Raw genomic sequence first — 25,605 nt, 5'->3', positions numbered from 1 at the left:
AATGACTAGTTTGGGATATAGATGCAGAAACAGAGCAGGCTGGTTCATCCATTCAGCATTCACCGAGCTGCTGCTCTTGTGCCTGGCTCTGTTGGACAACATGGGGAACATACTACTGACCAAGGTAGTTCCACGCTGTGCCCTCAGAGGCTCCTAGGATGGTGCACTAGACACTGCCAACCAGGTGCCAGGGCTGGGATGCTTTGGCGCACAGGTGACTGGGGTGTGTGTGTGTGTGTGTGTGCATGCGCGTGCACACACACTCCTCTTTAGGGGAGAAACACCACACGGTACAGCATCTCCAAATCAGACCCTTCGCTGGGCACTGGGTACACAAGTGACCAAGACAGACCTTTTCTTCCCCTTTCACAGTGGAAGTGACAGGTATTTATTCAGTTAATAACCTCTTCCTCCATGTCTGCATAGGTACTAACTGCTGGGTTTGAGTCCTGGCCTGCCACTGGCCAGCTCTGTGACCTTAGGCCAGTGAGTGCACTTCTCCAGGCCTTGGTCTCTCCATCTCTAAAATGGAAGGTCTAGTACCTTCCTTATTACCTGGCTGGAGAATCTGAGGAGTTAAAACAGGCAAACGGGGGATCCCTGGGTGGCGCAGCGGTTTAGCGCCTGCCTTTGGCCCGGGGCACGATCCTGGAGACCCGGGATCGAATCCCACGTCAGGCTCCCGGTGCATGGAGCCTGCTTCTCCCTCTGCCTGTGTCTCTGCCTCTCTCTCTCTCTGTGTGACTATCATAAATAAATAAAAAATTAAAAAAAAATAAAACAGGCAAACGGGGTTGGCACATAGACCTGCTTTCAGAGGCACTTACTGTGGGTTTCTAAATCAGAACACAGAGAGGTTGGGAAGCAGCTGTGCCTGGGGCTGGGGAGTCTTCCCTGAGGAAGATGAGCCAAACAAAGAAGGAGTTATCCTTAGCAGAGGATTGGGTACAGGGGAATATGACACTTTAGGGACTTGAAGGGCCAGTATGGCTCGTGGCAGAAATCCCGGTGAGCTGGAGCTGGGAGAGTTTAATCCCTGTCCTGTGGACAAGGACCTGCTGGAAGCTTCTCTGGAGATGAGTGGTTAAGATCTGGTTTGCATTTTGAAAGGCAAGGCTCCCTAGGCTCCATGGAAACAGACATGGGGGCAGAAAGGGGTCCAGAGAGGAGTGTGCTGTAGAAGATGGTGGTCACCAGTGGGAAATGGCTGGATGCAACACTCAGGTGGGGCAGGCGGGACCTGCGGGCTGAGCTGTGGTCAGTTCCCTCCCTAGAGAGGGAGCTTGTCTCGCTGGCTCCTGGCTTTAACCCCAGCCACACAGCAAGAGCCCAATACTGGGGGGTGGGCGTGTTGGAAGGGGATTGGACTGGATGGACTGGGGTGGGAGGGGGCCTCCACATGGAGGATCTCTGGCTGGAGGTTCCCCAGAACAGTCCACACCCATGGGCCGTCGCAAAGGGAGAAAATGGTGCATTGTTCAAAAGGTGAAAGAGCCAAGTGGTGGCCGGGGCCCTGTCACCCCCGCTCAGGGCTGCAGCAGGCTAGCGGCTGAAGTCCTGTGGTGTGAGGAGCAGGGCCTGACCACAAAGGCCGGCCTGCACCCCACCCGCAGGCACTACGTACGCCCTGCCGTCGGTGGCCCTTGAGGGCGAGAAGTCCGTCAGCTGCAGGTTGCTGTCCCGGACCTGGTCGTAGTCCCACAGCTGGTAATGCCAACTCTTGCCTTGCTTGGAGAGAAGGTAGACGGCTCCCGAGGACCCGTCCTCTGGCAGGGACGGTGGCTGGTGGAGAGTGCTGGGCGCCGGGTGGAACAGACCTGGCAGTTCGGGGTCCTCAGCATAGCCTGGGCTTGGCACAGCCTGCACACCCAGCAGAACCCCTGGGAGGAGAGGGGAGGCTATGAGTGGGAGTGAGCCCTGACTCGGTGCTGGGGCTAACCAAGCTCCCCACAGCCCTTCAGGGCAGGTGTGGGTGCTGCCTCCACACTGCGTCTTGGAACAGTCAGCAGGGCTGTGGGCCCACAGCTGGGCTGGGAGGTGACCCTGGGTGTCTGGTTCCAGGGCTGCAGGCCTTTAAGTCTTGCCTCCAACAGTCTGGCACAGACTGGGGAGGGGAGATGGCATTAAGCAGAGCAGGCATGGTTACCCGGTTGTTTCCTGCTGTCTAGCAAAAAAATGCTCAGAGGATCCCTCGAGGCCACAGACCTGGGCACGAGGGAGCCTCATCCAGGCCCCCCAACATGCAAATCAGCCTTCGTGCAGGTGGGATGGATGACGACAAGGCTGATCGAAGCTACCACTTACTGACATGTGCAACGTGCCTGCGCATTCAGACTTGTATACATTTTGCCCGTTGTCACCCCAATTTCCAGACAGAGGAAGGAAAGCCCAGATTCACAGAGCCAGGAAGTGGCTGGGCCAGATCTGGAGCCCACACTGATCCTAAACTCAGTGTTATGAGCTTGTCTGTGGAAATCCCGATTAGCAGATACTGAGGCACCTGCTGCCTGCCAGGTCCCTACTAAGTACCCTGTGGGGACAGGGAAAGTCCAGCCCTGGTCCCTGCCTCGAGTACAGGAGAAGCGTCAGGGTCAGGTTGAGAATGTGGAGGGTAGTGAGGGTAATGGGACAAACAGGGTGAGCACACAGGGGTATGGGAGGGAAGACCCACCTGCGCTCACTGCCCAGTGGGCCTTGTGACCCTTCCTCTGACATGGCTCGTGGTTGAAGTCCTCGTCGTAGCTGGTGCTGGGGTTAAGGCCAAAGCTGCGGTGTGGCCCTGGTACCCACCCTTCTGTCCCCACCCAGCTCCCTCCTGGGCCCCGGGATACGGGATTAGCAAGGGATGTCCGGAGACAAGGTGCTGCAGGACACGGGCTCTGTTGGGACCGCCCAGGCCACCGCAAAGATGCTCAACCTGGCAGCCCAATGCCTCCTGGGCCAGCTTGCCCATGTCGGCCACTGCAGGGGTGACACAGACAGAAGGATCACTGTGTGCCTGGCTCCAAGCCATGGGCTAACTGGGGATCGGCTCCTCTAATCATCACTGCAGCCTTGACGTCTTTGTACAAACACATAAAATGAGGCACAGAGAGGGTAAGCTGCTTGTCACAGCCACCCAGCAGAGGGTAGGGTGGCAGAGCTGGGCTCAGAATGAAGACAACCCGGACGCCTGGGTGGCTCAGCGGTTGAGCGTCTGCCTTCAGCCCAGGGTGTGATCCTGGAGACTTGGGATCGAGTGCCACATCAGGCTCCCTTGCGTGGAGCCTGCTTCTCCCTCTGCCTGTGTCTCTGCCTCTCTACCCCTCCATGTCTCTCATGAATAAATAAAATCTTAAAAAAAAAAAAAAAAGAATGAAGACAACCCACCCCATACTCTACTGGGTGGGGAGAAAAGGGTTCCCTCACACACGTGGCTTGAGACCTTTCTGCACCCAACTCACCGGAGAACATCTCTCCCTGGGCCGTGTAGCCTCTCTCCATGGCCACCTGCACAAGTTTCTCCAGCGGGATGCCACTGGGTGGTGCCAGGAGCGTGCCTGCCATCCATAGAGCCACCAGCCCGCACCTGGGGAGACACAGGCCCAGTCCCCCAACCCCTAAGTCATGTCTTTACGGGGTACCCTCTGCCCCCGAAGCTGGAGTGTGGGGAACAGGTCTGCTGCACTGGGTGAATTTCCCTCCCTCCCATGCCTGACAGGGAAGAGGGTGACCTTGGCCTGAGGCTAGGGCTGCAGGGAGAGTGGGAGAGTAGGGAGAGGTCACCTGAGCTTCTAGGAGGAGGAGATACCAAAGCAGGGTCAGAGCTGAAGACTGTTCCCCTGCTTACTCGCTTGCTCATGCATTCCAACAGTTCACTGCGTATGCACCCAGGACCCCACTCTCCACTCCCCTGCTTCCCCTCCCCTCCACCTCCTCTTAAGCTGCCTGGGATGTACCCACACCTCCCACCCTACAGATGGGTCCTCAGGAAGCACAGCAAAGTTCAGGGTCCCAGATCAGGGCACGTACTGAGGGCCTTCCTGGATGAGGGAGGGCAGGTCGGCACAGAAGAGGATCCATTGCAAGTCACTTCTGAAACTGAATCACAGGGTGCTCAGGTCACGTGGACACCAGCTCCTAGATCCCCCCCTTGAGGTCTGACTGGTAGTGTAGCGTTGAGGGAAGGGGAAAGGAACCCAGGCCTAGCTGTCCTAAGGCCTGAGGGCATCTCCAGGCTCTGATGCAACTGTATTCTCCCCAATGAGGCTTATTTCCCTTCTCCAGACTTCAGAGTCCTTATCTGCTCAGTGGGGATCATCCTCCTACCTGCTGCTCCCTGTGCCTTCTTTGTTACTGAAGGGGCAAAGAGCAGATGTGCAAAAGCTCTGCAACTTGGAGCCAGAAAAATGGATTAGGGGAAATTTCTCGAAGGGCTGTCTCTATATCCAAACCCTTCCTGTGATTTCCTTCCCTTCTCAAGCCTGTTAAATAGGGATGAAAATCCCGTAACTCAGCCTAGAGAAGAACCAGGTAACAACATGCTCCAGGGCTAAGAGATCACCTGCATGATGAGCCCCTGCAGGCCTGCTCAGCCCCACCCTTGGGGAAGTCACTCAGAAAATTTTGATCTCTGCGCTGCTGCCCCAGGGCTCAGGAGGGGCTGGGAAACTTGCTTATCCAGTATTTCTTTCCAAGACCAGTTAAAGAGCAAGGCTGGGGGGAAAAATGTTCCTAGTTCCCAGCTTGGGGCAGCATTCTGATGGAAGATACCACACGACAGTGATTAAAAGCACGAAGCCCTGTGCAAATCGAGCTCTTTCTAAGTGCTGTGGCTAAGTGACTTCACCTCCATGAGCCTCAGTTTCCTTGTCTGTAAAATGATGTAATAATAGTTCTTATTATTAGAATCACCAAGAGAATGAAATAAATACCTAAAAACACTTAGAATAATGTTTGATATACAATAGACGTGCACTATTGGGTGATGGTCAATATTTGCATTCAATTTTCCTCACTTGGGTTAGGAAAAATATTCTAACCAAACAGATTATAAACTTGTCTGGAGAGTTGAAAGTTTCTTCTGAGTCTGGGCAATCCACTTATTGTTAAACTGGGTCGCCCCTGCCGGAGTCTAGCCCCTTCCGGCCTGGGTCTCTGGGTGCTCCAGCTTCCCCCTGGGCTGTCAACTGTGTCACCACCTCCACTCCCCACAGGGAGCCCTGCTGTCTGTGCAAAGCCCTCCCACAGCTCCCGGGTGCCCCAGGATAGACCACCTCCCTCCACATGGTGCCCATGCCCTGTGTGATCTGGCTCCTGTCCACCTGTGAAACCCCATGTTTACCAACCGCCCCCGCCCCCAGCCCCGACCTGTTAAAGAAATATTTGCAGAGCCTTGAGAAGAACAACTCTTCATTTCAGCCTGGGCCTCTACACAGGCTGTTGACTCTTTTCAACACGGGGGACTTCTCAGGGGTCCCGTTCTCCAGGCAGGCCCCACTAACCCCCAGCCTTGGCCAGGCACGCCCTCATCACAGCTCTGATGCTCTGGGCTGCCACTGCTGAGGGAGGGATGGGTCTCTGCCACCAGGGTAGGTGCCCGTGAGGTCAGGCTCTTTGCTGAAGGCGCATCCTGAACAGGCCTAAGTAGGGGGCTGAGGCATGCAGGCTCCTTGACCTTGAGGAAACAGGAAACCCCAGGACGCAATGACTGTCCCCAGGGACAGGTGGTTCAGGGAGACCCTACCGGTCCTTGTGCAGCTTCAGGAGCCTCTTGACGTCATCTCTGCTGCTGGGGACTGGGCCAGCTTTCTCTAAGGCTTCCTTCAGGAGCTGGCTCTTCTCCAGGCCAAAGACATGAGGGGGAGCCAGCCCCCTGACAGGGGGTGGAGGTGGCAGAGGAGGGGGTGGGATAGGGGCCTGGAGACTTGCCGGGGGTGGAGGAGGAAGTGGAGTGATGGGGGCTTCGGGAACAGGGGTCTGAGGAGCGGCTGGGGGCTCTTCAGGAGGAGGGCACGGAGAAATCATTTTGGGGGTCTACAGCATGCAAGTGCTGGGAGGTCAAGAATGGGAGACGGTTGGAGCCTCTAAAATAGGTTTGTCGCTGGGATGGACGTTCTGAGGGTTTTAGAGCGAAGTTCCAGAACTTGACTGCTGAGCGGTGGGACTCAAAAGAACCAGGACTGACATTTGGACTCAAATCATCAGGGGATCTAAGAAGTTAACAGGGCGGGTCCTTTATCCGCAACTAGATCTTGGTGTGGGGTTGGGCTGCAAGGCTCAAGGTGGGGGGGAGGGTAGTTAAGAGTTACTGTATTATCCGGAACGAGGTTTGGAAACTCGCGAGTCAGTTTTGGGAAAAGGCAGGCCCCGCTCGGGTGGGATTCGGGGGCCGGGGCTACAGACTAGGGAATTTAGGCTCTGAAAACCCTCACATCCCGGGCCCCAGTTCGGAACCTTGGAGCTGACCTTTGAATCAGCGCTCAAGAGATCAAAAAACACCCGGCAAGGAGAATGACTTAGTCGTGGAGAAGGTACTGGAATCAGCGCAAAAGGAAAAGTCCTCTGGGTTGGGGAAGGCACAGAGACGGGAGGGCGCTGGCAGCCGCGACACCGCTGGGAGCCGCAGGCGAGCCGGAAGATAAAGCCCGCCTCCCCTTCCACCAAAATGGCGGCCGCAGCACACATTTTTCCCGTATCACGTGGCGGGGCCCGCGGCTCGTGCCCTTGGAGGGTCACGTGATGAGAGAAGGCGGGGCGGGAGAGGAGAGGCTTTCAAAGGACTGCCCCCGGAAGAGACTGAAGCGCGAGCGGCTTCCCCATTGGCAGGAAGCGCGTGAGGGGGCGCGGCCTTCGCTGATTGGTCCGTAGACCCTCGGTGCAGCGTCGGGCGGGGCTTTCCTACCGAGGCGGGAACCCAAATGTCGTTTTGATTGGCAACCTTTGGACCCAGGGGCGAGGCTGGCTCTGATTGGTCAGGCTACTGAGTTTCCGCGCGGGATTGGCCTGCAGAAAGCTAAAGGCGGGACCAAGAGAGGAAGCTTTTGTAGTCGGCTCTCAGAAGCGCAGGAGGCGACGCTTGCGGGAACTGCGACTCTGTTGGTGAGTAGTCCTCGGGCGCACGCGGCCGTGGACGCCGGGCGGGCGGAGCGCTTGCCGCATGGGCTTTCTCGTGCCTCGTGTGGGGAAATTCACTTGCCGCTGCGCGAAGTTAGGGCGCCAGAGCCGTCTCCTGAACTGGCTCATGTATCCGGGTTTTTTCTCCTGGGCCGCCCTTTGAGCTCGTGAACCAATGAGAGTCTCCGCTTAGGACGCTCCGCCTACTGGGCCCCGTAGAGCATCCTGGGACTCGTAGTAAGCCTCTCGAGATTTCCTTCTGGTAACCACGCGGGGAGCAGAAGCGGTGTCCTGCTTTCGCTTTGTTTCCTAGCTGTACTTCCTTCCCTGCTCTCCGGACTTCCTCCTGGAAGGAAGATCCCCATCCCCGAGCAGCTCGTTAAGCCTGCTTTAGGGCAGAGGATTTGGAGAAACCCGGGGCTGAAGTTAACCTTTTCCCCCTTCTTTCAGCTCTACCTCGGCACCTCTCTCCATGGCAGTTCCCGAGACCCGCCCCAACCACACTATTTATATCAACAACCTCAACGAGAAGATCAAGAAGGATGGTGAGTTGGGATAGTCCAGACTCCAGGTTGCCTCGCACGAGCCGGCCCCCTCTTCCAGCCCTCGAATTAACTTCTCTTCCTTTTCTCCAAACTGTCGAGTTAATCCTGAATTCAGCCTTTGCACACGCTGCTTCCTGTGTCTTTAACGCTCTTCCAGCCCGTCTTCTACTCTGGCCATTAGCCTGGTCGCTTTTGTTCATCCTTCAGGGTTTCAACTCACAGGACTCCTCCAAGAATCCTTCGCCGGCCTCTTTCCCCCCAGGTGCCTTGCCCCTGACTTCCCATAGGCCCTGGATATCTCCCGCTCAAACCCTCAATTGTTTTGGGCTGTTGTGGGGCTGTCTGCACAAGTCTGTGAGCTCCACGACGGTAAGCGCCTGGACGGCCTTGTGTTCTCAATGATCAGCGCACAGTGGAGGTGTTTCATTTCAAAAAAAAAGAAATGATAATACGATGGCTAACACTGTCCTTAGGCACTGATACATACGACTTTATTACATTGAATTCTCGACAATTCTTCAGTAAGGAGCTATTACTCCCTATTTCTCAGGCGGGGGTGATGTGAGTTGCCCAAAAGTCACACAGCAAGGTAAAGTGGTTGAGGCCACCAGCGTGGAAATACTGCTTAAGAACTCGATTCTTAACGTTCATTGGACATATTTTTTCGTTTCATTTATCATCTCATTGAATTTCATTCTTTATATTTGAAAGTTGAACAAATCCCCGGTATTTCTGTGCGTGAATGCTTTGTGGATTAAATTAGCTGAATATCTGTCTGTTAGTTAAGTTTGGATAAAATTTGTCTTTTTTTGTCACCTTAAGAAAATTCTCAGGAGAACCAAAGGAAGGAGTTTGCTGGGATTAATTTTGAGGTTACCAATAAAGTTAACTGTTGAGGAAAATGGACCAAGCTATGTAAATCCCCATGTGCTCTTAGAGTATCATGTGCAGCCAGTACCATGTGGTGCTGGAGAAACACTGGTGACGGACAGTCCTGGTCCTGCCTTCATGGAGCCACAGTCCAGTGGGGGAGACTGACCTTCCAGTGATTGCCCAGAGTAGCCAGGGCCATGATGGGGAAAGCACAAGCAGAGTGGTCAGGAGGGATTTGGCACCTAGACAGAGGAGTTTGGACTCTTTCATAGAAAAGGAGACATTTAGGGGCACCTGGGTGGCTCAGGTTGTGTTCCTGGGGTCCTGGGATCGAGTTCCATATCAGGCTTCCCACAGGGAGCCTGCTTCTCCCTCTGCCTATGTCTGCGCCTCTCTCTCTCTCTCTTTTTTTTTATGTCTGCCTCTCTTTGTCTCTCATGGATGAATAAAAAAATCTTTACAAAAAAAAAAAAAAAGGAAAAGGAGACATTTCAGAAAGCGTTTCCAGATAGAGGAAGGAGTATATATATTGTGCAGAAGAAGAGTGTTCCGAACCCAGATCTATGTGTCCAGGTGCCTAGGGGCAAAAGAGAGCCTGGGGCATTCTGGAAAATACAAGTAGTTTTGTGTGACTGAGGCTTGTGACACAGGCAGCACCTTCTAGTGAGCAGTGCACTGATGGTTCATGGGATCCTGTGGGCAGGTAGGCCATTAGACTTTGTCATGAGGCCATCAAGGAGCCAGGTAAGGGACCCTCTGGTGTGAGGACAACATCAGGAGGGTGAACTTGAGTGGGCAAGAGGGGAGGAGGGAGAGAGGCCCAGGGGAATGTCGAGGGCCAAACAGATCATGTGGGTGGAGGAGGGAGAGAAATACCAGAAATGGAATCAGGAGGGTGCCTGACTGGTTCAGGTGGTCGAACATACCTTTCGGTATGTCCTGGGATCCAGCCCTTATCAAGACTCCCTGCTCAGTGGAGAGCCTGCTTCTCCCTGTTTCCCTCATCCTGCTCATGTGCATGTGTACTTCTTTTCTCTCCTCTCCTCTCCTCTCCTCTCCTCTCCTCTCCTCTCCTCTCCTCTCCTCTCCTCTCCTCTCCTCTCCTCTCCCTTCTTTCTTTCTTTTCTTTCAAGATTTTATTTATTCATGAGAGAGAGAGGAGCAGAGACATAGGCAGAGGGAGAAGCAGGCTCCTCACGGGAGCCTGATCTGGGACTTGATCCCGGGACTCCAGGATCACACCCTGAGCCAAAGGCAGACGGTCAACCACTGAGCCACCCAAATATCCCAAGAAATAAAATCTTTTTTTTTTTTTTTTTAATTTTTTTTTTATTTATTTGTGATAGTCACAGAGAGAGAGAGAGAATGAGGCAGAGACACAGGCAGAGGGAGAAGCAGGCTCCATGCACCAGGAGCCCAACGTGGGATTTGATCCCGGGTCTCCAGGATCGCGCCCTGGGCCAAAGGCAGGCGCCAAATCGCTGCGCCACCCAGGGATCCCAAGAAATAAAATCTTAATTAAAAAATAAGGCAACAGAATTTTTGGCAAATCTCGCCAAAACACCTTTGGCCTCCTTCTTTACCCCACCTTTTTTTTTTTCTTCCCTCACCTAGTCTTTCAGCAAGCGTCTTCAGCTCAGGTGCCGCCTTTTCTTTGAAGAAGATTGGGATTCTTGTCTGTCAGGGGTGGCAGTTTGTTAGTGAGATATGGTGGTGTAGGGTTCAAATGGAGGTGGGTCCTGGTCCCAGTCCCAGCTCTGTTGGTTCTTTTTTTTTTTTTTTTTTAAGATTTTATTTATTTATTCATGAGAGACACACAGAGAGGCACAGACATAGGCAGAGGGAGAAGCAGGCTCCAGCAGGGAGCCCAATGTGGGGCTTGATCTGGTGACTCAGGACTCATGCCCCGAGTGGAAGGCAGATGCTTAACCGCTGAGGCACCCAGGTGTCCCTCTGTTGGTTCTTTCTAAGAAGTACTTTCTGAGCCAGTTACGAATCCTCTGAGAGCCTGTTTGCATGTTAGTAAAATTAAGACCGTTACAGTTGCTGCCTTGTGAAGTCATTGTGGGAATTTAGTGAAGTCTTTTCCGTAAAAGACATTTCCCCCCAAAGATTTTATTTACTTCTTGTTGAGAGAGAGGCAGAGGGAGAAGCAGACTCCTCGCTGAGCAGAGATCCCTAGGTGGGACTTGATCCCAGACCCCAAAATCATGACCCAAGCTGAAGGCAGATGCTTAAGGACTGAGCCACCCAGGCACCCTGAAATGTCTCCTTTTCTATGAAAGGGACCAAACTTTTCTGTCTACATTTAATGGTATCTTTAGGGTGCCTGGGTGGCTCAGTTGGTTGAGTATCTGCCTTTGGCTCAGGTCAAGATCCCAGTGTCCTGGGATCGAGTCCTGTATTGGGCTCCCTGCTCAGTGAGGAGCCTGCTTCTGTGCCTCCCCCCCCCAGTTTCCCCCGTGAGTAAATAAGTCTTTTTTTTTTTTTTTTTTTTAAGTATCTTTAGTTGTGTAAATGTGTTTGGAGAAACGTGGGTGCTAGAATCTGCACTGAGCCTGGGAATACTGCAGTAAATTGGAGAGGCTTGTAGTTGAGGATAGCTAAATAAGTCAGCAACTCTGGAGTTTGGAGGTAGGAAATACCGTGAAGGAAAAAGAATGGGGTTGAGGAGTGGGAAGAGTGATGATGGGAGACCTTTATTTAGACAGGGTGATCAGAGCAGGCCTCTGAAGCGGGCACACTTTGCTGAGACCCGGTGACTAGAAGGAGGCAGCCGGGTCCACATCTGGAGGAAGGTCCTTCTGGTGGAGGTAGCAGCCAGGGCAAAGGTCCTGAGGCAGCTTCTGTGTACTGGCCTGAGAAAGGGCTATGAGGCCACTGTGACTGGAGACGGGAGTGGGGTGGAGTGTGGGGAGACCGGGTTGGAGAAGCTGGCCGGGGCCACATCACACACTGGGTCAAGGTGCTGGTGACAAGGAAAAGCATACTCGTTTATTGAGTATTTGCCATGTGCTGTTGTTCAGTATGCGTCCTGTTCGTCCTGTTCTTCATCTGGCAGCCCTGGGGAGTTGGTGTGGGGGTGGGCAGGTACCTGTGCCTTCTGTGCTTAGGAGGAGTGCGCATAGCCCGGCCCACCCCAGTGGTGCTCAGCTGCCACTGGTATTGCCGGCTCTTGAGGGATTCCTGACCTGTAGCAGTTGTGTCAGGTGGCCGATGGTTTCCCTTCTGGGCGTCACTTGGCTCCAGAAAAGAAGCTCCGACCCCAGGAGCAGGTACTAAGAGCTCTAGTCACCCATGGGCCTTCCCTTCCTCCCCCTGCAGAGCTGAAGAAGTCCCTCTACGCCATCTTCTCCCAGTTTGGCCAGATCCTGGATATCCTGGTATCTCGAAGCTTGAAGATGAGGGGCCAGGCCTTTGTCATCTTCAAGGAGGTCAGCAGCGCCACCAATGCCCTGCGCTCCATGCAGGGTTTCCCCTTCTATGACAAGCCTATGGTGAGCACTGTGGGTGTGGAGGGTGTGCGCTGCAGAGCGCTGGGCGGGCTAGCTGGGTCCGGACCTGTCTCACCCCTAGTGCAGTCCCCTGAAGTCGCAAGGCTTTCTTTGTCCCTTTATCAGCATCCACTGTTCTTTGTACTGGGGGCGGGGGATGAGGGATACAGTGACTGAGGGACCCCCCCGCAGCCCTGCTCTTTCAGACCCCAGATGGTGATGAGGGGTCAGGGCCAGGATAGGGGAAGTGCACAGAGTTCGGGGAGCTTAGGGGAGACACCTCACCCAGTCTAGGAGTTCGGGGAAGGCTCTCTGAATGTGAGGCTCACGGGAGGAGTAGCTGGGGGAGGCAGGGGAGAAAGTGTTAGGTAACTGAGAGCATTTGTCTTTGAGGAAGTGAGTCAAGTCTGTTTGGCTGGAGTGAAGGGTGGGGGTGGGGTGGGGTGCTGGGGAGCCATGGGAGGGTTTAGGGAGATGCCTCTAGCCATTGGGAAGAGTGGATTAGAGCGGGTAGGTTACAGGAGTCTGGGTTGGGCTCTCAGATGTGAGGGCTTGTGCCAGGCCTGGGGCAGGGCCGAGGAATGGGTAGAGATGGTGGGTTGCAGGGGTTCAAGAGGCCAAGTGGACAGCTGAGGGGGCTGTGTTCTGGGAGGTGAGGAGTAGCTTAAAGTGCCTGCCCTGAACTAGCATTCCTGCCGGATCACTGGCAGCTGTCTTTGGTTCTTGGGGTCTTTTTTTTCCCTCATCCCCCTGTCAGCTGACTTTCCCCTGATTGGAATATTCTTCCTGAACCAACTCTTTTTTTTTTTTTTTTTTTTTTTTTTAATTTTTTATTTATTTATGATAGTCACAGAGAGAGAGAGAGAGAGGCAGAGAGGCAGAGGGAGAAGCAGGCTCCATGCACCGGAAGCCCGATGTGGGATTCGATCCCGGGTCTCCAGGATCGCGCCCTGGGCCAAAGGCAGGCGCCAAACCGCTGCGCCACCCAGGGATCCCCCTGAACCAACTCTTTTGGGGAGGGAACAGCAAATGCTGGTGTGTTCAGGTCCCAGGCGGGTCACTTGCTGTCGGAGACAGTGGACCTGGGGGCCGTAACATTGCTCACTGACCCTGGGACCCTCCGTGTAGCAGGGGAACTCATCTGCCTGCTGTCACCTCTAGATGGTGTGAGCCCAGACTTGCCACATCTCCCATTGCTTTTCTGGAGCAGCAGGAATTAGGTTTTGAATTGAAGCATAAAGACCATGATCTTACTGTGTTGATCCTCCCTCCCCTCTACTCCCCAAATCACTGCTCAGACCATTTCAGACACTCAAGCATGAGTGAGTTCTATCAGGGACAGTGGGGACCCTGCCTTGGAGACATCCACCACTGCCTGTTTCCCCCTCCTCCCCTGTGGCTTCCCGGTCTCTGCTTGGACCCCTGCTCCCCGTGGGCTATTCTCCACACACAGCCCCAGGGCTGCTTCTGGCACACCAGTGAAATCTCACTCTGCGTAAGATACTCCATGGCTCCCAGCTATCTCAGGAAAAAAACCCAAGTTGGACCACCCTTCCCTCTGTGATCTTGTCTCCTCCCTCCTCATCCCCATTGATCTTGAACACACACTGCACACCTTAGTTCTACTGTTCCCTTTACTGAAATGCTTTTCTCTTAACAGGCCTTCCTCCCTCTGTCTCTATGCCAGTGTCACTTCACTGAGGCCTGCCTTAGCCACACTCTGAAACTTTCAATTCTGGGGTTATGTTTTATTTTTTTTTATTTTAAGATTTTATTTATTTGAGAGAGTGAGCAAGCGAGAGAACATGAGCAGGGGGAGGAGCAGAGAGAGGGAGAAGCCATCTCCCCATTGAGCAGGGAGCCCAATGCAGGACTCGATCCTGGGACTCTGAGATCATGAGCTGAGCCGAAGGCAGACACTGAGCCACCCAGGCGCCTCTGAAATTTTCCATCCCCTTTTCCAGTTTTGTTTTTAATCTTTTTCATCATATCTTTCTCACCAAGGAGATCATGAGGGCAGGGACCTTTGATACACTCGTTGCTGTACCCCAGAGTATAGGTTCTCCGTAGACCACTGAGAATCAGCTTTCGCCTGGGAATCTAAACTCCTGTGTGACTAGAACCCCCCTGCATAGTGTTCCTCTCCTAGCCTTGTTTCTTCAGGCATCTGCCTTTGGCCTGATGCTCGGGACTGTCCCATCTTCCCTTCAAAATCCCAACAACTTACTGACTGAATGCCTAGTTTGTGCCAGCTACTGTTCAGAGCACTTAAGCTTATTTAGTTCTTACAGTCCTCCTTTCCAGTGGAAAATCTCAGTTACCATTTTACAGATGAGGATATTGAGGCCAAGTGATTTCCATAACATTGCTCACTGAGCTTCTGGTAAGATCTGCTTTTGTACCCAGGCGATTGGGCCTTGATACACTCCTTAACCTTCTGCTCTTTGTTTGGCAGCGCATTCAGTATGCCAAGACTGACTCGGATATTATTGCCAAGATGAAGGGTACCTTCGTGGAGCGGGACCGCAAGCGGGAGAAGAGGAAGCCCAAAAGCCAGGAGACCCCAGCAGCCAAGAAGGCTGTGCAGGGTGGGGCCGCCGCCCCTGTGGTGGGGGCTGTCCAGGGCCCTGTCCCGGTAAGCCAGGGCTGAGAGACCCTGCCCTCTCTCCCATCAGGCCTTCCTTAGCTGTGTGGCCTGGCGTGTGGGCATGGTGGAGGGTGGAGGTGGTCTCCCCAGGGGTTTGGGCACTCTCCCCTTCCATTTTCTGATGGAAATTGTGCACCTCACTGTGAGGGATTATGCACCTGCGTGATGGAGTCTACATTTGGAAATGGCTTTGTGGTTGCCTGTTTTTCAGATCTTTCTTTCTGTCTCTCTGTTCCTTAGTTTTTTTCTTCCCTTGACTTTGATCCTGTTGTCTATGTTTTTTAAGTTAATGTCTATGCGGAAAACCCAGAAGAAGCCATGAACCAACTTTTTGGGATTAATTAGTGAATTTAATTTAGCAGGGTCATCAGAGAGAAGGTCAGTGTGGAAGAAGTCAGTTTTATTTCTGTGTGCTAGCAGCAAACAGTAGCCTCCAAATTTAAAAATGGCTCAGGAGTAAATCCCATGAAGGGTAAGCAAAATATACTCACTGAAAGTACAGAGCATCTCTGAGAGAAATGGGAGGTGAATTCAGCAAATGGATGGGAGACTCAAAACTTATTAGGAGGGGAAAAATTAAAGAGGAAGACAAACCATGAGAGACTCCTAGCTTTGGAAAATAAAGGGTTCCAGGAGAGGAGGTGGAGGGGGATGGGGTAGCTGGGTGATGAGCTTTAAGGAAGGCACATGATAAGATGAGCACTGGGTGTTATACTATATATTGGCAAATTGGATTTAAATTTTATTTATTTATTCATGAGAGACAGGCAGAGGGAGAGCTGCAGGACTCCATCCCCAGATCCTGGGATCACGACCTGAGCCAAAGGCAGATGCTCAACCGCTGAGCCACCCAGGTGTCCCTGAATTTAAATTTTTAAGAAATACTTACTTACTTATTTATTTATTTATTTATTTATTCATGATAAACACAGAGAGAGAGGCAGAGGGAGAAGTAGGCTCCATGCAGGGAGCACGATGTGTGGGACTTGATCCTGGGACTCCAGGATCACGCCCTGGGCCTCAGGCAGGCGCCCAACCACCCAGGGATCCCCCCCTGAATTTAAATTTTAAAACAAACTTGTTAGGATGTCAGTCCTCCAAACTGGCCTAACCCTCAGCACAATTCCAATCAAAATGCCGACAGGAATTCTGGGCATGCTGGCAGTCTTTCCACAGGTATGTGGAAAGGCAAGGAGAATGAAGCAGGGAGGCTGCTGTAGTCATCAAGATGGTGAGATGTTGGCCTGAGGGGAAGAAGAGGGACCAGGTGGCAGAAGAGAGTCCAGAAGTCAGTCCGGTCCACACAGGCATGTTTGTCAGCCAGTGAAGGCACCATTGCGTTCCCGTGGTGAAAGGACTTTATCTTGCTAATAAATGGTGCTGGACGAATCAGATGTCTTTAAGGCAAAGTGTTAGTCCTACCTCAACCATAGAAGTTAGTTTGAGATGAATAGTAGACCTCAGTGTGGCCGTTGAAACAATAAAGATTCTAGAAGGAAACAGGAAAATCTCTTCAGGAACTTTGTGAGGTGGGATCCCTGGGTGGCGCAGCGGTTTAGCGCCTGCCTTTGGCCCAGGGCGCGATCCTGGAGACCCGGGATCGAATCCCATGTCGGGCTCCCGGTGCATGGAGCCTGCTTCTCCCTCTGCCTGTGTCTCTGCCTCTCTCTCTCTCTGTGTGACTATCATAAATAAATAAAATTAAAAAAAAAAATTAAAAAAAAAAAAAAAAGGAACTTTGTGAAGGCATGAGAAGTAGAAACATCCTGTTTTGTAAAACAGAATCGAGAAAGCACGAAGTACTTAAGATAGATGAATTGCCTCTACTCATTTCTGAGTCCCCACAGTGGCTCTGCTGACCGGATTACACCGTACTTGTCCTTTCACTGATACCAGTTCTCACTCTTTGGTGTCAGCAGTGATGTCGGGGTTTCCCTCTGTCTAGTTTCCCTCTTCTTCCCCACTCTCCTCCGCTGCACCCAGCTATATGTGCACCTTTGAGTCCTTAGCGGTGGCTCCAGCTCCAATGGCCCTGTCTCCCTTGGGTGCATGACCTTGTGCCCTTTGGCTGGCTCCCACCTCCCTGCCACCCCTCCATTGCTTTCTCCATCTGTCCTGACTGTCCCTGTCCATCTCTGCCTTCCACTGTCTGCTCCTTTTTTCTCTGTAGGTCTCTTCCCACCCCCACCCCCACCCTCAAGTGTATTTTTGGAAGTAAAACTCCAGCATACTCATTATAGTGTTTATTTTCGCTCTTTTTGTTGACTGTTGTTAGCATTCGATTTTTTCCAGTGTTGTTTTCTTTCTTCTATGTCAACAGAGCTGGACCACACTGATTAGTTTTTCTTTGTTAGAAAAATTTTTAAGTTTCTGGTTTGATGTCTCCCTCGAGCCTGAGTTGGGTCTGTTTTGCTCCATCCATTTTCTTTTGGATGACCTTTGTCTCCATGGGTGCCTTTTTTTCCACCTTGCAAGTCTGAGTCTCTCCCTGGGTCTTCTGACACTCTCTTCTGTCTGCTGACACCAGACTCGATCCCTCCTGTCTGCTGGGTGCCCCACTCAACCCTGTCCTCCCTCTCTCTGCAGGGTATGCCCCCAATGACTCAAGCCCCCCGCATCATGCATCACATGCCAGGCCAGCCTCCCTACATGCCGCCTCCTGGCATGATCCCGCCTCCAGGCCTGGCACCTGGACAAATCCCACCAGGGGCTATGCCCCCACAGCAGCTTATGCCGGGGCAGATGCCACCAGCCCAGCCTGTAAGTACCTACTGCTCCTGGGGTCTCCTATGAACAGTCAGAACATGGGAATAGAAAGGGATGGGTGGGGGTGCTGTTTTAGAGCCAGAGAGGGATTATATGTATGTCGGAGGAGCTTCAAAAGGTCAGGGTGAGGCTGGAGCAGTGACCAGAGCCCAGCTTGATTCAGTGAACTTCTGTGCAGCATCTGATGAAAACAGCAGTGTTCTCTATGGCTCTTAGTCTGGTGGGTGCAAGGTGGTGTAGACAGGCAACATCAGGCGTGTCAGGTGAAGGGGCCAGAAGGAACTTACGAAGGGACAGGGGTAGAAAATAGGAAGGCAGTAGGTTCTCCCACTAGACTCACAGGCTCTGTCACTTCCTTGCAGCTTTCAGAAAATCCACCAAATCACATCTTATTCCTCACCAACCTGCCTGAGGAGACCAATGAGCTCATGCTGTCCATGCTTTTCAACCAGTAAGTGGGGCCAGTAGCTGGGCAGGGTCCAGAGGGTGATGGCCCAGGAGTTGGCACCGTGGAGACAGGCCTTGGAGTTCTGCTGGTGGAGTCTTGAGTCTGCTTAGGATTTGCAGGCAGAACAGTGGCTTGGAGGCATAAAGGGTGGAGGCTGAGGCTCACAGCCTGAGGAGGTGTGGCAGTGGCAAGCCTCAGACATAGCATGGCCAAGGGAGCATTGGACCTTCCTTGACTTCGTGGGAGGTGCAGGGGTCCCTGGGCCTCTTCTTTCCAGCCTCTAAATCAGAAAAATGCCAGGTGTGTATAAAACAACAGTGCAGTGGCATCGAGCACTGGCTAGGCTGGTCAGAATCGGCACACTCAGACTGCACAGTAGGAGGTTAGGGATGTTGGCAACCCCAGTGCTGGTGACGGGGTGTACACCACTATGGCTATTCCACAGGGTAACACATTCACTGTTCAGTGAAGGAAGGGTTGTGTGCTCACCTGGTGGCTCTGCCTTCTGGTCTTCTAAAAGTTTTTTTTTTTTTTTTTTTAAGATTTTATTTAATTATTTATTTGATAGCCAGAGAAAGCTAGAGAGCACAAGTTGGGGGAATGGCAGAGAGTGAGGGAGAGGAAGAAACAGACTCCCCACTGAGCAGGGAGCCTAATGCAGGACTGGATCCCAGGACCCTGGGATCATGACCTGAGGCGAAGGCAGATGCTTAACTGGCTGAGCTTAACCCCTCCTAAAGCCATTGTTAACAGAAGTCCCAAGGGGTGTGGATGGACATGATTCCTCTGGGTGGTAGGGAGTTGGAGGCAGCCCCAGGGGAAGAAGCCAGAGGTCAGAAGGGCTGCTCACTGTGGCCTGCTCTGTGGCAGTTGGGGAACAGTGCAGTGCCGATGGTTCTCTGTAACAGTGCTGGGAGGGAATTTTGAGAAACTCCGTAAGAGGGAAAATACAGTATCATACGCATATCTTTCTGTGAAACAATACAGACTCCGTAAGAATAGGTGCAGAAGAAAGTGTACCCAGCAAACATGAGGATGGTTGCCTAATGGGGAAGGAAGTTGGGGAAGAGGGAGCGGAAATGAGAGAAACAGCAGATCATAAAAAGTCAGGGTAGTGTTTATTTCTGGAACCCGGTGGTGGGTATGATCAGGGAGGGACATGGGGGCAGTGTCCTATTCCTTGATCTAACTTATGGCTGCATAGGTGTTCACGTTAAAATATTTCCTTAAATGACATGTTTACATCGTGTGTACTCGTTTGTGTCCGGGCTCTACAGCTTAGGACTGTATACACTTGGGCCTGGATGATCCTCTCTTACTATGCATTGTAGTGGATGTTTAGCAGCATCCTGGTGGCTTCTACACTTCAGATGCCAGAACATTCGGGGAAGATGCCAAGTCTGGATCCCTGAGGTCTCTTCCCTTCTCCCCAGGTTCCCTGGCTTCAAGGAGGTACGACTGGTCCCCGGGCGGCACGACATTGCCTTTGTGGAGTTTGACAATGAGGTACAGGCAGGGGCCGCTCGCGATGCACTGCAGGGCTTCAAGATCACCCAGAACAATGCCATGAAGATCTCTTTTGCCAAGAAGTAGCACCTTTTTCCCCCTGCCTGCCCCTGCCCCCTGCTCTGGGGCCACCCCTTCCCCCCTTGGCTCAGCCCCCTGAAGGTAAGTCCCCCTCAGGGGCCTTCTCAGAGCCGTGTGTGAGTGAGTGGTCGCCACACAGCATTGTACCCAGAGTCTGTCCCCAGACATTGCACCTGGCGCTGTTAGGCCGGAATTAAAGTGTTTTTTTGAGGTTTGGTTTTTCACAACCAATTGTCGTTTTTATTTTTCATTTTTTGTCTTCTATGCTGCGTTTTCTTGCATATCGGAACATTCTGGGTATTTGGACCTGTTAGCGTGTTGGGCTTTGCAACTTTGGGGAAACACAGAATAGTGTAGTAACTTTCTCTAAGCCTCAGGCATCTTTATTTAATCCTTTTGGAAAAATTTCTGTTTTGTCTCAGTCAGCATTCAGCAGGAAATTAAAACCCATGCTGCCATGTAATCTTGGACAGGTTTTGTACTAAATAAGGATGCCACCTTTAAGGGCATGCCATTCACTTTGTAGATTCATATGTTTTTTTTTCAAACATAATGGAATGTTAGAGGTTTTTTGTCTTTTTTGAATCTTCACAAAAATTGTTCCATCCTAGCAACAGTCCCCAGAATCCATGCTAGATACTTCAGGAAGAAAAGAAAGGGAACTGAGTGCTCAGGAACTCATTGGAAGAAGAGAAGGAGTGGTAGCCTGGGCTTGAGACACTTGAGTTGAAGTTTGCAATCTCCTCCCTCTGCCTGTGTCTCTGCCTTTCTCTCTCTCTCTCTCTCTCTCTCTGTGACTATCATAAATAAATAAAAAAATTAAAAAAAAAATTTAAAAGAAAGAATGGGGATCCCTGGGTGGCGCAGCTGTTTGGCGCCTGCCTTTGGCCCAGGGCGCGATCCTGGAGACCAGGGATTGAATCCCACATCAGGCTCCCGGTGCATGGAGCCTGCTTCTCCCTCTGCCTGTGTCTCTGCCTCTCTCTCTCTCTCTGTGACTATCATAAATAAATTAAAAATTAAAAAAAAAATTAAAAAAAAGTTTGCAATCTCTGATTGAGCTGTAGTCTGGACTAGAGGAAGGTGCCACTGCTGCTGATGGAAGTGCCCCATCCCACATGGAGAGCTGCACAACGGGTGTAGGCACTTCAAACACTGCTAATCTTCCCTTCTGGCCACCTGCTATTCAGCCAGGAGCCTCGGGCAGGTGGCTGAACCACGTTCCTTCCCCTCCAGTGCTCTGGCTGCAGGGGAGTCTAGGAAATGGAGTTCTGGTTGGACAGTCATGAAATAACAGCTGAAGCTATGGATAAGAAGGGAGATGGAAGGAGGAACCTTTTTCAGTCTCATACACATCTGATCTGGAACAAAAATTTTTAAAAAGATTTTATTTATTTGAGAGAGAAGGGAGCAGACTCCCCACTGAGCAGGGAGTCTGATGCGGAACTTGATCCCAGGACCCTGAGATCATGACCTGGGCTGAAATTAGATGCTTAACCAATTGGGCCCCCCTGGAAATTTTATTAGTTAACTTAAAAAACATGTATATATTGCTTAAGATCTTTCTCAGGCCTTGAACATGATACCCCTGAGAGCATTTGCCAGAACTAGAATATAGAAAACAAAAAAATAAATACAAGAAGACAAGAGTGTTGGGATGCCTGGGTGGCTCAGCGGTTGAGTGTCTGCCTTCGACCCTGGGTGACCCTGGAGCCCCAGGATCGAGTCCCACATCGGACTCCCCACAGGGAGCCTGCTTCTCCCTCTGCCTGTGTCTCAGCCTGCCTCTCTGTCTCATGAATAAATAAAATCTTCAAAAAAATAAAAAGACAAGAGTGTTGAGTAGTGTCTATCTTTTGTGAAGGCTCTAAGCTAAGCCTACTCTGGCTCTGCTCTTTTCTGTTAAAAAGGAAGATCAGTGTTTGCAATGATAAAGACTTACGGCACCAAATAGTCTTCCTTCTTGTAGGATCTGAAAGACTTCACTAAGAGGCAAGTATTATTGCAGATGGCAAATGGAAACATCTCACCCAGCACACCAGGTTCTGTGGTCAGTGGGTCCTGGTTTTTATTGTCTGCCTGGTGGACCTCCTATGTTCCCTATGAGCAATTGACATGCCCACTCCGAGCTACATTTTATTCCTGTGTAGGGAAAGAATTCCTGTTACGTTTGGGTGTTTTTTAAAGAATTTATTTGAGAGAGTGAGCACAAGGAGGGAAGGGGCAGAGGGAGAAGCAGAAAGCTTCTGGCAGGAAGCCTGCCACTGGGCAGGAAGCCTGATGTGGGGCTTGATCCCAGGACCCCTGGAATCATGACCTGAGCCAAAGGCAGATGCTTAACTGACAGCCACCTGAGCGCCCCAGAATTCTGGTATATTCATACTGTGGTACCATTGGTGTAGGTCACTATCCCCAACGGCACTCAGTAAGCCTATAAATTCAGCAAATACTTGCCAAGTACCCATTATGCTAAATACTGCTCTTTGCATAGGACACACAGTGGTGAATAAAGCTAATTGCAAATACCGTGTTCTGATACAACTGAGGTGGCCCAGCTGGGGAATGGTCCCCGGTGATAAAGGAAAGCCAGTCATTGGTGACTTGAGCAGAGCTGACTTGAGCATCTCCCAGCCATGATGGTGCTGGGTAATTGGGTGCGTAGAGATGGCTGAGGTCCAGGCTTTGCCCTGATGAATTCTTTCCCAATCCCCAAGCCCATGTGTGCCTGATCCACTTCCCCTGCACAAAAGTTTGGACTTGAGGCCAGAGGTGAGAATGTCCTATGACGGAGATGGCCGCGCAGGCGAATGATCTTGGCACGTGGAGCTATAGGAAACAGTTTTATTTTTAAGGTTTTATTTATTCATGAGAGACAGAGAGGAGCAGAGACATGGGGCAACCCCAAGTATATATAGGCAGAGGGAGTAGCAGGTTCCATGCAGGGAGCCTGATGTGGGATCCCAGGACCCCAGGATCATGCCCTGTGCCAAAGGCAGGTGCTCAACTGCTGAGCCATGCAGGTATCCCAGGAAACACAGTTTTAGAGTTTGAGACTTGAGTTCACATCCCTCCCCGCACCTCCACTTTCTCCTGACCTGCAGCTGCCAACTCCATGCTCAGTGAGTGACAGGTGTGGGCCTGGAGCCAAATCTGGCCCCTCTGCTTCCTGGCTCTAGACTTCAAGTTTCTGAAGGCTCTCCCCTACCATTTCTATGTTCAGTGGGGTTATAACAGCCCCCTTGAGGTGATGCAGTCCATTTGAAATTATGTGCCGAGTGCTCTTTAAATAACTGTTGGCTTTCATTTCATGGTCCCTATTTTACAGAGGAGAAAGGCGAGGCTCTCAGAAAAGAAATAGCTTAGCCCAGGTCACCCAGTCAGGAAGTGGCTTGTGAAGATAAATAGTGATTATGGTAGAGCCTTGCTAGCCTTAAGACCCAGCATATAATACTTGGTCCTTGAGAGTGAGGGCTGTTCCTGGCGATCAAAAGGCCGCCTTGTTCTGTCCTTGAACACAGGAAATTCCAAGATAGTTTTCTGTACTAGCTGCCTGTTTCTGTTCTTGGAGGGGCCCAGGTACCCAAACAGCCTAGAATTGACAAAGATGGAATTGAATATCTCAACCTGCCTATCTGGGCCTCTGATGGTTGAGGTGGGGGCAGGAGGTAGGGGTTGCTGTCACTTGGAGCGGCCTGGGCTGCTTTGGGCCTTTTTGGCGCCACCCAGGGATCCCTTATTTGGGCATTTTCTTGGGCAGGCTGCCCTCACCCTGTCTTTGAAATGGTTCTGGCTGGGCAGCAGTCTCTAGGTATTGTGGGTGAAATTTGGGACCGGTTAAGGGTGGAGACAGGATGGAGAACACAGGTTTCCTTGTGTTGCTGGAGAGAGGGAGGGCAGAAGGAAATTGGAGACCCCATTTCCCCCTCAGTCACTCCCTTGCTCAGTCCATGATGGCTGGGTCGCCAGTGTTCCTCGGTATCATTGTTTTGCTGTCTGCCTTCCTAGCGCCTAGTGTCGGGGGCCGTGCCATGCCCAAGCTGGCTGACCGCAAGCTGTGTGCTGATGAGGAATGCAGCTGTAAGACTTGGGGGCTGGGGGGCCTTGGGAGCTTGGGTTGCCAGCCTGTGTGGAGGGTGGTCATTCCCTTCTGTTCCTTCCCCAGACCCCATCTCCATGGCTGTGGCCCTTCAGGACTACGTGGCCCCCGACTGCCGTTTCCTGACCATACACAGGGGCCAAGTTGTGTATGTCTTCTCCAAGCTGAAGGGCCGGGGGCGGCTCTTCTGGGGAGGCAGTGTGAGTCTTGGGAGAACAGAAAAAGAAAGGATACGGGGCTAGGGTGGGAGTGCATCCTAGTTTTCCACCCAAAGGGAAAGTTTGAGGGTGTAGACTGAAATAGTTTGGCCGGGGGAGAGGGTATTGTACTCTTTTTTGTTTATTCATGAGAGACATAAGCAGAGGGAGAAGCAGGGTCCCCATGGGGAGCCTGATTCGGAACCCAGGAGCCTGATGCCCAGGACCCCAGGATCATGACCCAAGCCAAAGGTAGTCTCTCAATTACTGCAAGCCATCAAAAAATAATAAGCAAATCCGTGCTCCTTTGAGAATTTTTTTTTTTTTAAAGACTTTACTTTTTGGGATCCTTGGGTGGCTCAGCAGTTTAGCACCTGCCTTCATTCGGCCCGGGGTCCCACCTGATGTGGGACCCGGGATCGAGTCTCATCAGGTTGCCGGCATGGAGCCTGCTTCTCCCTCTACCTGTGTCTCTGCCTCTCTCTCTCTCTCTCTGTGCCTCTCATAAATAACTTTAAAAAAATAAAGATTTTACTCTTTTCATGAAAGACATGGAGAGAGAGAGGCAGAGACAGAGGCGGAGGGAAAAGCAGGTTCCCTGTGGGAAGCCTGATGTGGGACTCAATCCCAGGACCCCAGGATCATGACCTGCACCAAAGGCAGATGCTCAACCACTGAGCCACCCAGGGGCCCCTCCTTTGAGAATTAATACCCATTGAGTGGTTGGCTACTTCAGGTGGTCAGGCAGGGCCTCCACACAGTGACTGTAAGAGAGTTGAGTGACAAGCATGGAGCTAGTCCTCTAGAAATCAGGAAGAGGAAAAGTGCCATGGTCTTCAGCAGGAACAAGTTTGCCATCCTCCCAGAACCCTGGCTTTGAATTCTTCCTCTCCAGGTTCAGGGAGATTACTATGGAGATCTAGCTGCTCGCCTGGGCTATTTCCCCAGTAGTGTTGTACGTGAGGACCAGACCCTGAAACCTGGCAAAATCGATGTGAAGACAGATGTGAGTGTCTTGGGGGGCTGGCAGGGATCCGGAGGGAGGACCCTGAGGTTGTGATGATGGGCAAAGATGCTCCTGCCCTTGGCTCCCTGGCAGTGTAGCTGTGTGCACTGGGACAAATTCCCTGCCTCGGTTTTCTTATCTGTAAAATGGGGGAGTGATTTTTTTTTGAAGTCCCTGTTAGATTGAGAGGTGCAAAGATTGGAGGACTCTGGACTAATTTGCATAGCACATGTTTGGCCAAACCTGGCCCCTGCCACAACAAAAACCACTAGATCCTTTGTGGTGTGACCGCTGGTTTTCTCCCCACTGTTTACCCTTTCTCTTTTTCAGAAATGGGATTTCTACTGCCAGTGAGCTCAGCCTACCACTGTCCCTGCTGTTTTTTTTTTTTTTCCCTCCTTCTGGCTTTATGCAAATATATCAGCCAAGTGCAAAATGCAGGTCTCCGTGGTCTTTTTTTTGGGGGGGGGGGGGGGCGGTGTAACAAAGGAAATGTTTCCCCAGGTTCCTGAATTTAGCCAGTCAACTCATTGACTCTCGTGACGTCAGTGGTTGCTAGGCAGACTTCCACTAAATGCTCTGCTCCGAGCTGGGTACCAGAGGTGGGCTAAACTTAGATACACAAGCAAATGAGAAGGCGGAATAGCCTGAACAGACCGGTTGCGTGTTTTTTAGTGTCCTCTCTAGACCAAGGGGAGGGAGTTGAACTGTTGGGAAGGAGCCAATAAGGCCACGAGGAAGACATAAATCACAGAATAACAGAATAAGAGGTTATCGTGGAAGACCATCTGCAAAGGGAAGGGGGAGGTTAGCCAGCGCGTACCCCCCACCCCTCCAGTTTTCGTCTTTCT

At 51.8% G+C, this 25,605-nt stretch overlaps 3 protein-coding genes across 12 annotated transcripts; 2 read left to right on the top strand and 1 right to left on the bottom strand.

Moving 5' to 3' along the window:
• Positions 1–353: 353 nt before the first annotated feature.
• ACTMAP (actin maturation protease) lies at positions 354–7,158 on the bottom strand. Of its 8 annotated transcripts, none has more exons than XM_072777302.1 (6): positions 5,726–6,643; positions 4,012–4,080; positions 3,444–3,568; positions 2,832–2,961; positions 2,672–2,742; positions 354–1,880 (listed from the first exon to the last, which is right to left on the bottom strand). In XM_072777302.1, exons 1-6 carry the CDS (start codon positions 6,004–6,006, stop codon positions 1,543–1,545), a joined length of 1,014 nt encoding a protein of 337 aa, XP_072633403.1. In that variant the 5' UTR covers positions 6,007–6,643; the 3' UTR covers positions 354–1,542. The 8 variants fall into 8 exon arrangements, with proteins under 8 accessions (XP_072633403.1, XP_072633440.1, XP_072633413.1 ...); XM_072777339.1 differs by having other exon boundaries at positions 6,448–6,500; XM_072777312.1 differs by lacking the exon at positions 4,012–4,080 and having other exon boundaries at positions 5,726–6,591.
• Positions 6,936–25,194, top strand: SNRPA (small nuclear ribonucleoprotein polypeptide A). 3 transcript variants are annotated; one of them, XR_012007915.1, is made up of 11 exons: positions 6,936–7,080; positions 7,546–7,640; positions 11,838–12,010; positions 14,463–14,642; positions 17,241–17,414; positions 17,783–17,871; positions 19,302–19,536; positions 23,461–23,532; positions 23,618–23,699; positions 24,644–24,754; positions 25,085–25,194. XR_012007915.1 is itself a non-coding variant. In XM_072777368.1 (7 exons), the coding sequence occupies exons 2-7, from the start codon at positions 7,568–7,570 to the stop codon at positions 19,459–19,461; spliced, it is 849 nt and encodes a 282-aa protein (XP_072633469.1). In that variant the 5' UTR covers positions 6,936–7,080; positions 7,546–7,567; the 3' UTR covers positions 19,462–19,686. The 3 variants fall into 3 exon arrangements, 1 of the variants encoding a protein (XP_072633469.1); XR_012007916.1 differs by lacking the exon at positions 23,461–23,532; XM_072777368.1 differs by lacking the exons at positions 23,461–23,532; positions 23,618–23,699; positions 24,644–24,754; positions 25,085–25,194 and having other exon boundaries at positions 19,302–19,686.
• MIA (MIA SH3 domain containing) lies at positions 23,270–25,194 on the top strand. The gene is made up of 4 exons (XM_072777422.1): positions 23,270–23,532; positions 23,618–23,751; positions 24,644–24,754; positions 25,085–25,194. Exons 1-4 carry the CDS (start codon positions 23,307–23,309, stop codon positions 25,106–25,108), a joined length of 495 nt encoding a protein of 164 aa, XP_072633523.1. The 5' UTR covers positions 23,270–23,306; the 3' UTR covers positions 25,109–25,194.
• Positions 25,195–25,605: the final 411 nt, after the last annotated feature.

The sequence above is a fragment of the Canis lupus genome, chromosome 1, assembly GCF_048164855.1.
Source record: "Canis lupus baileyi chromosome 1, mCanLup2.hap1, whole genome shotgun sequence".
NCBI lineage: Eukaryota > Metazoa > Chordata > Mammalia > Carnivora > Canidae > Canis > Canis lupus.
Note: the sequence above shows the minus strand (reverse complement) of the source record. Positions and strands in the feature narration are given on the sequence as shown.

Coding starts and splice junctions, on each gene's coding strand:
- MIA (XM_072777422.1), top strand. CDS start 23,307: ATGGAGAACACAGGTTTCCTTGTGTTGCTGGAGAGAGGGAGGGCAGAA. Junction 23,752..24,643: donor GGCTCTTCTGGGGAGGCAGT/GTGAGTCTTGGG, acceptor CTTCCTCTCCAG/GTTCAGGGAGATTACTATGG. Junction 24,755..25,084: donor AAATCGATGTGAAGACAGAT/GTGAGTGTCTTG, acceptor TCTCTTTTTCAG/AAATGGGATTTCTACTGCCA.
- SNRPA (XM_072777368.1), top strand. CDS start 7,568: ATGGCAGTTCCCGAGACCCGCCCCAACCACACTATTTATATCAACAAC. Junction 12,011..14,462: donor CCTTCTATGACAAGCCTATG/GTGAGCACTGTG, acceptor TTTGTTTGGCAG/CGCATTCAGTATGCCAAGAC. Junction 17,415..17,782: donor AGATGCCACCAGCCCAGCCT/GTAAGTACCTAC, acceptor ACTTCCTTGCAG/CTTTCAGAAAATCCACCAAA.
- ACTMAP (XM_072777302.1), bottom strand. CDS start 6,006: ATGATTTCTCCGTGCCCTCCTCCTGAAGAGCCCCCAGCCGCTCCTCAG. Junction 3,569..4,011: donor CTCATCCAGGAAGGCCCTCA/GTACGTGCCCTG, acceptor GTGTCTCCCCAG/GTGCGGGCTGGTGGCTCTAT. Junction 2,743..2,831: donor GGACATCCCTTGCTAATCCC/GTATCCCGGGGC, acceptor CCCCAGCACCAG/CTACGACGAGGACTTCAACC.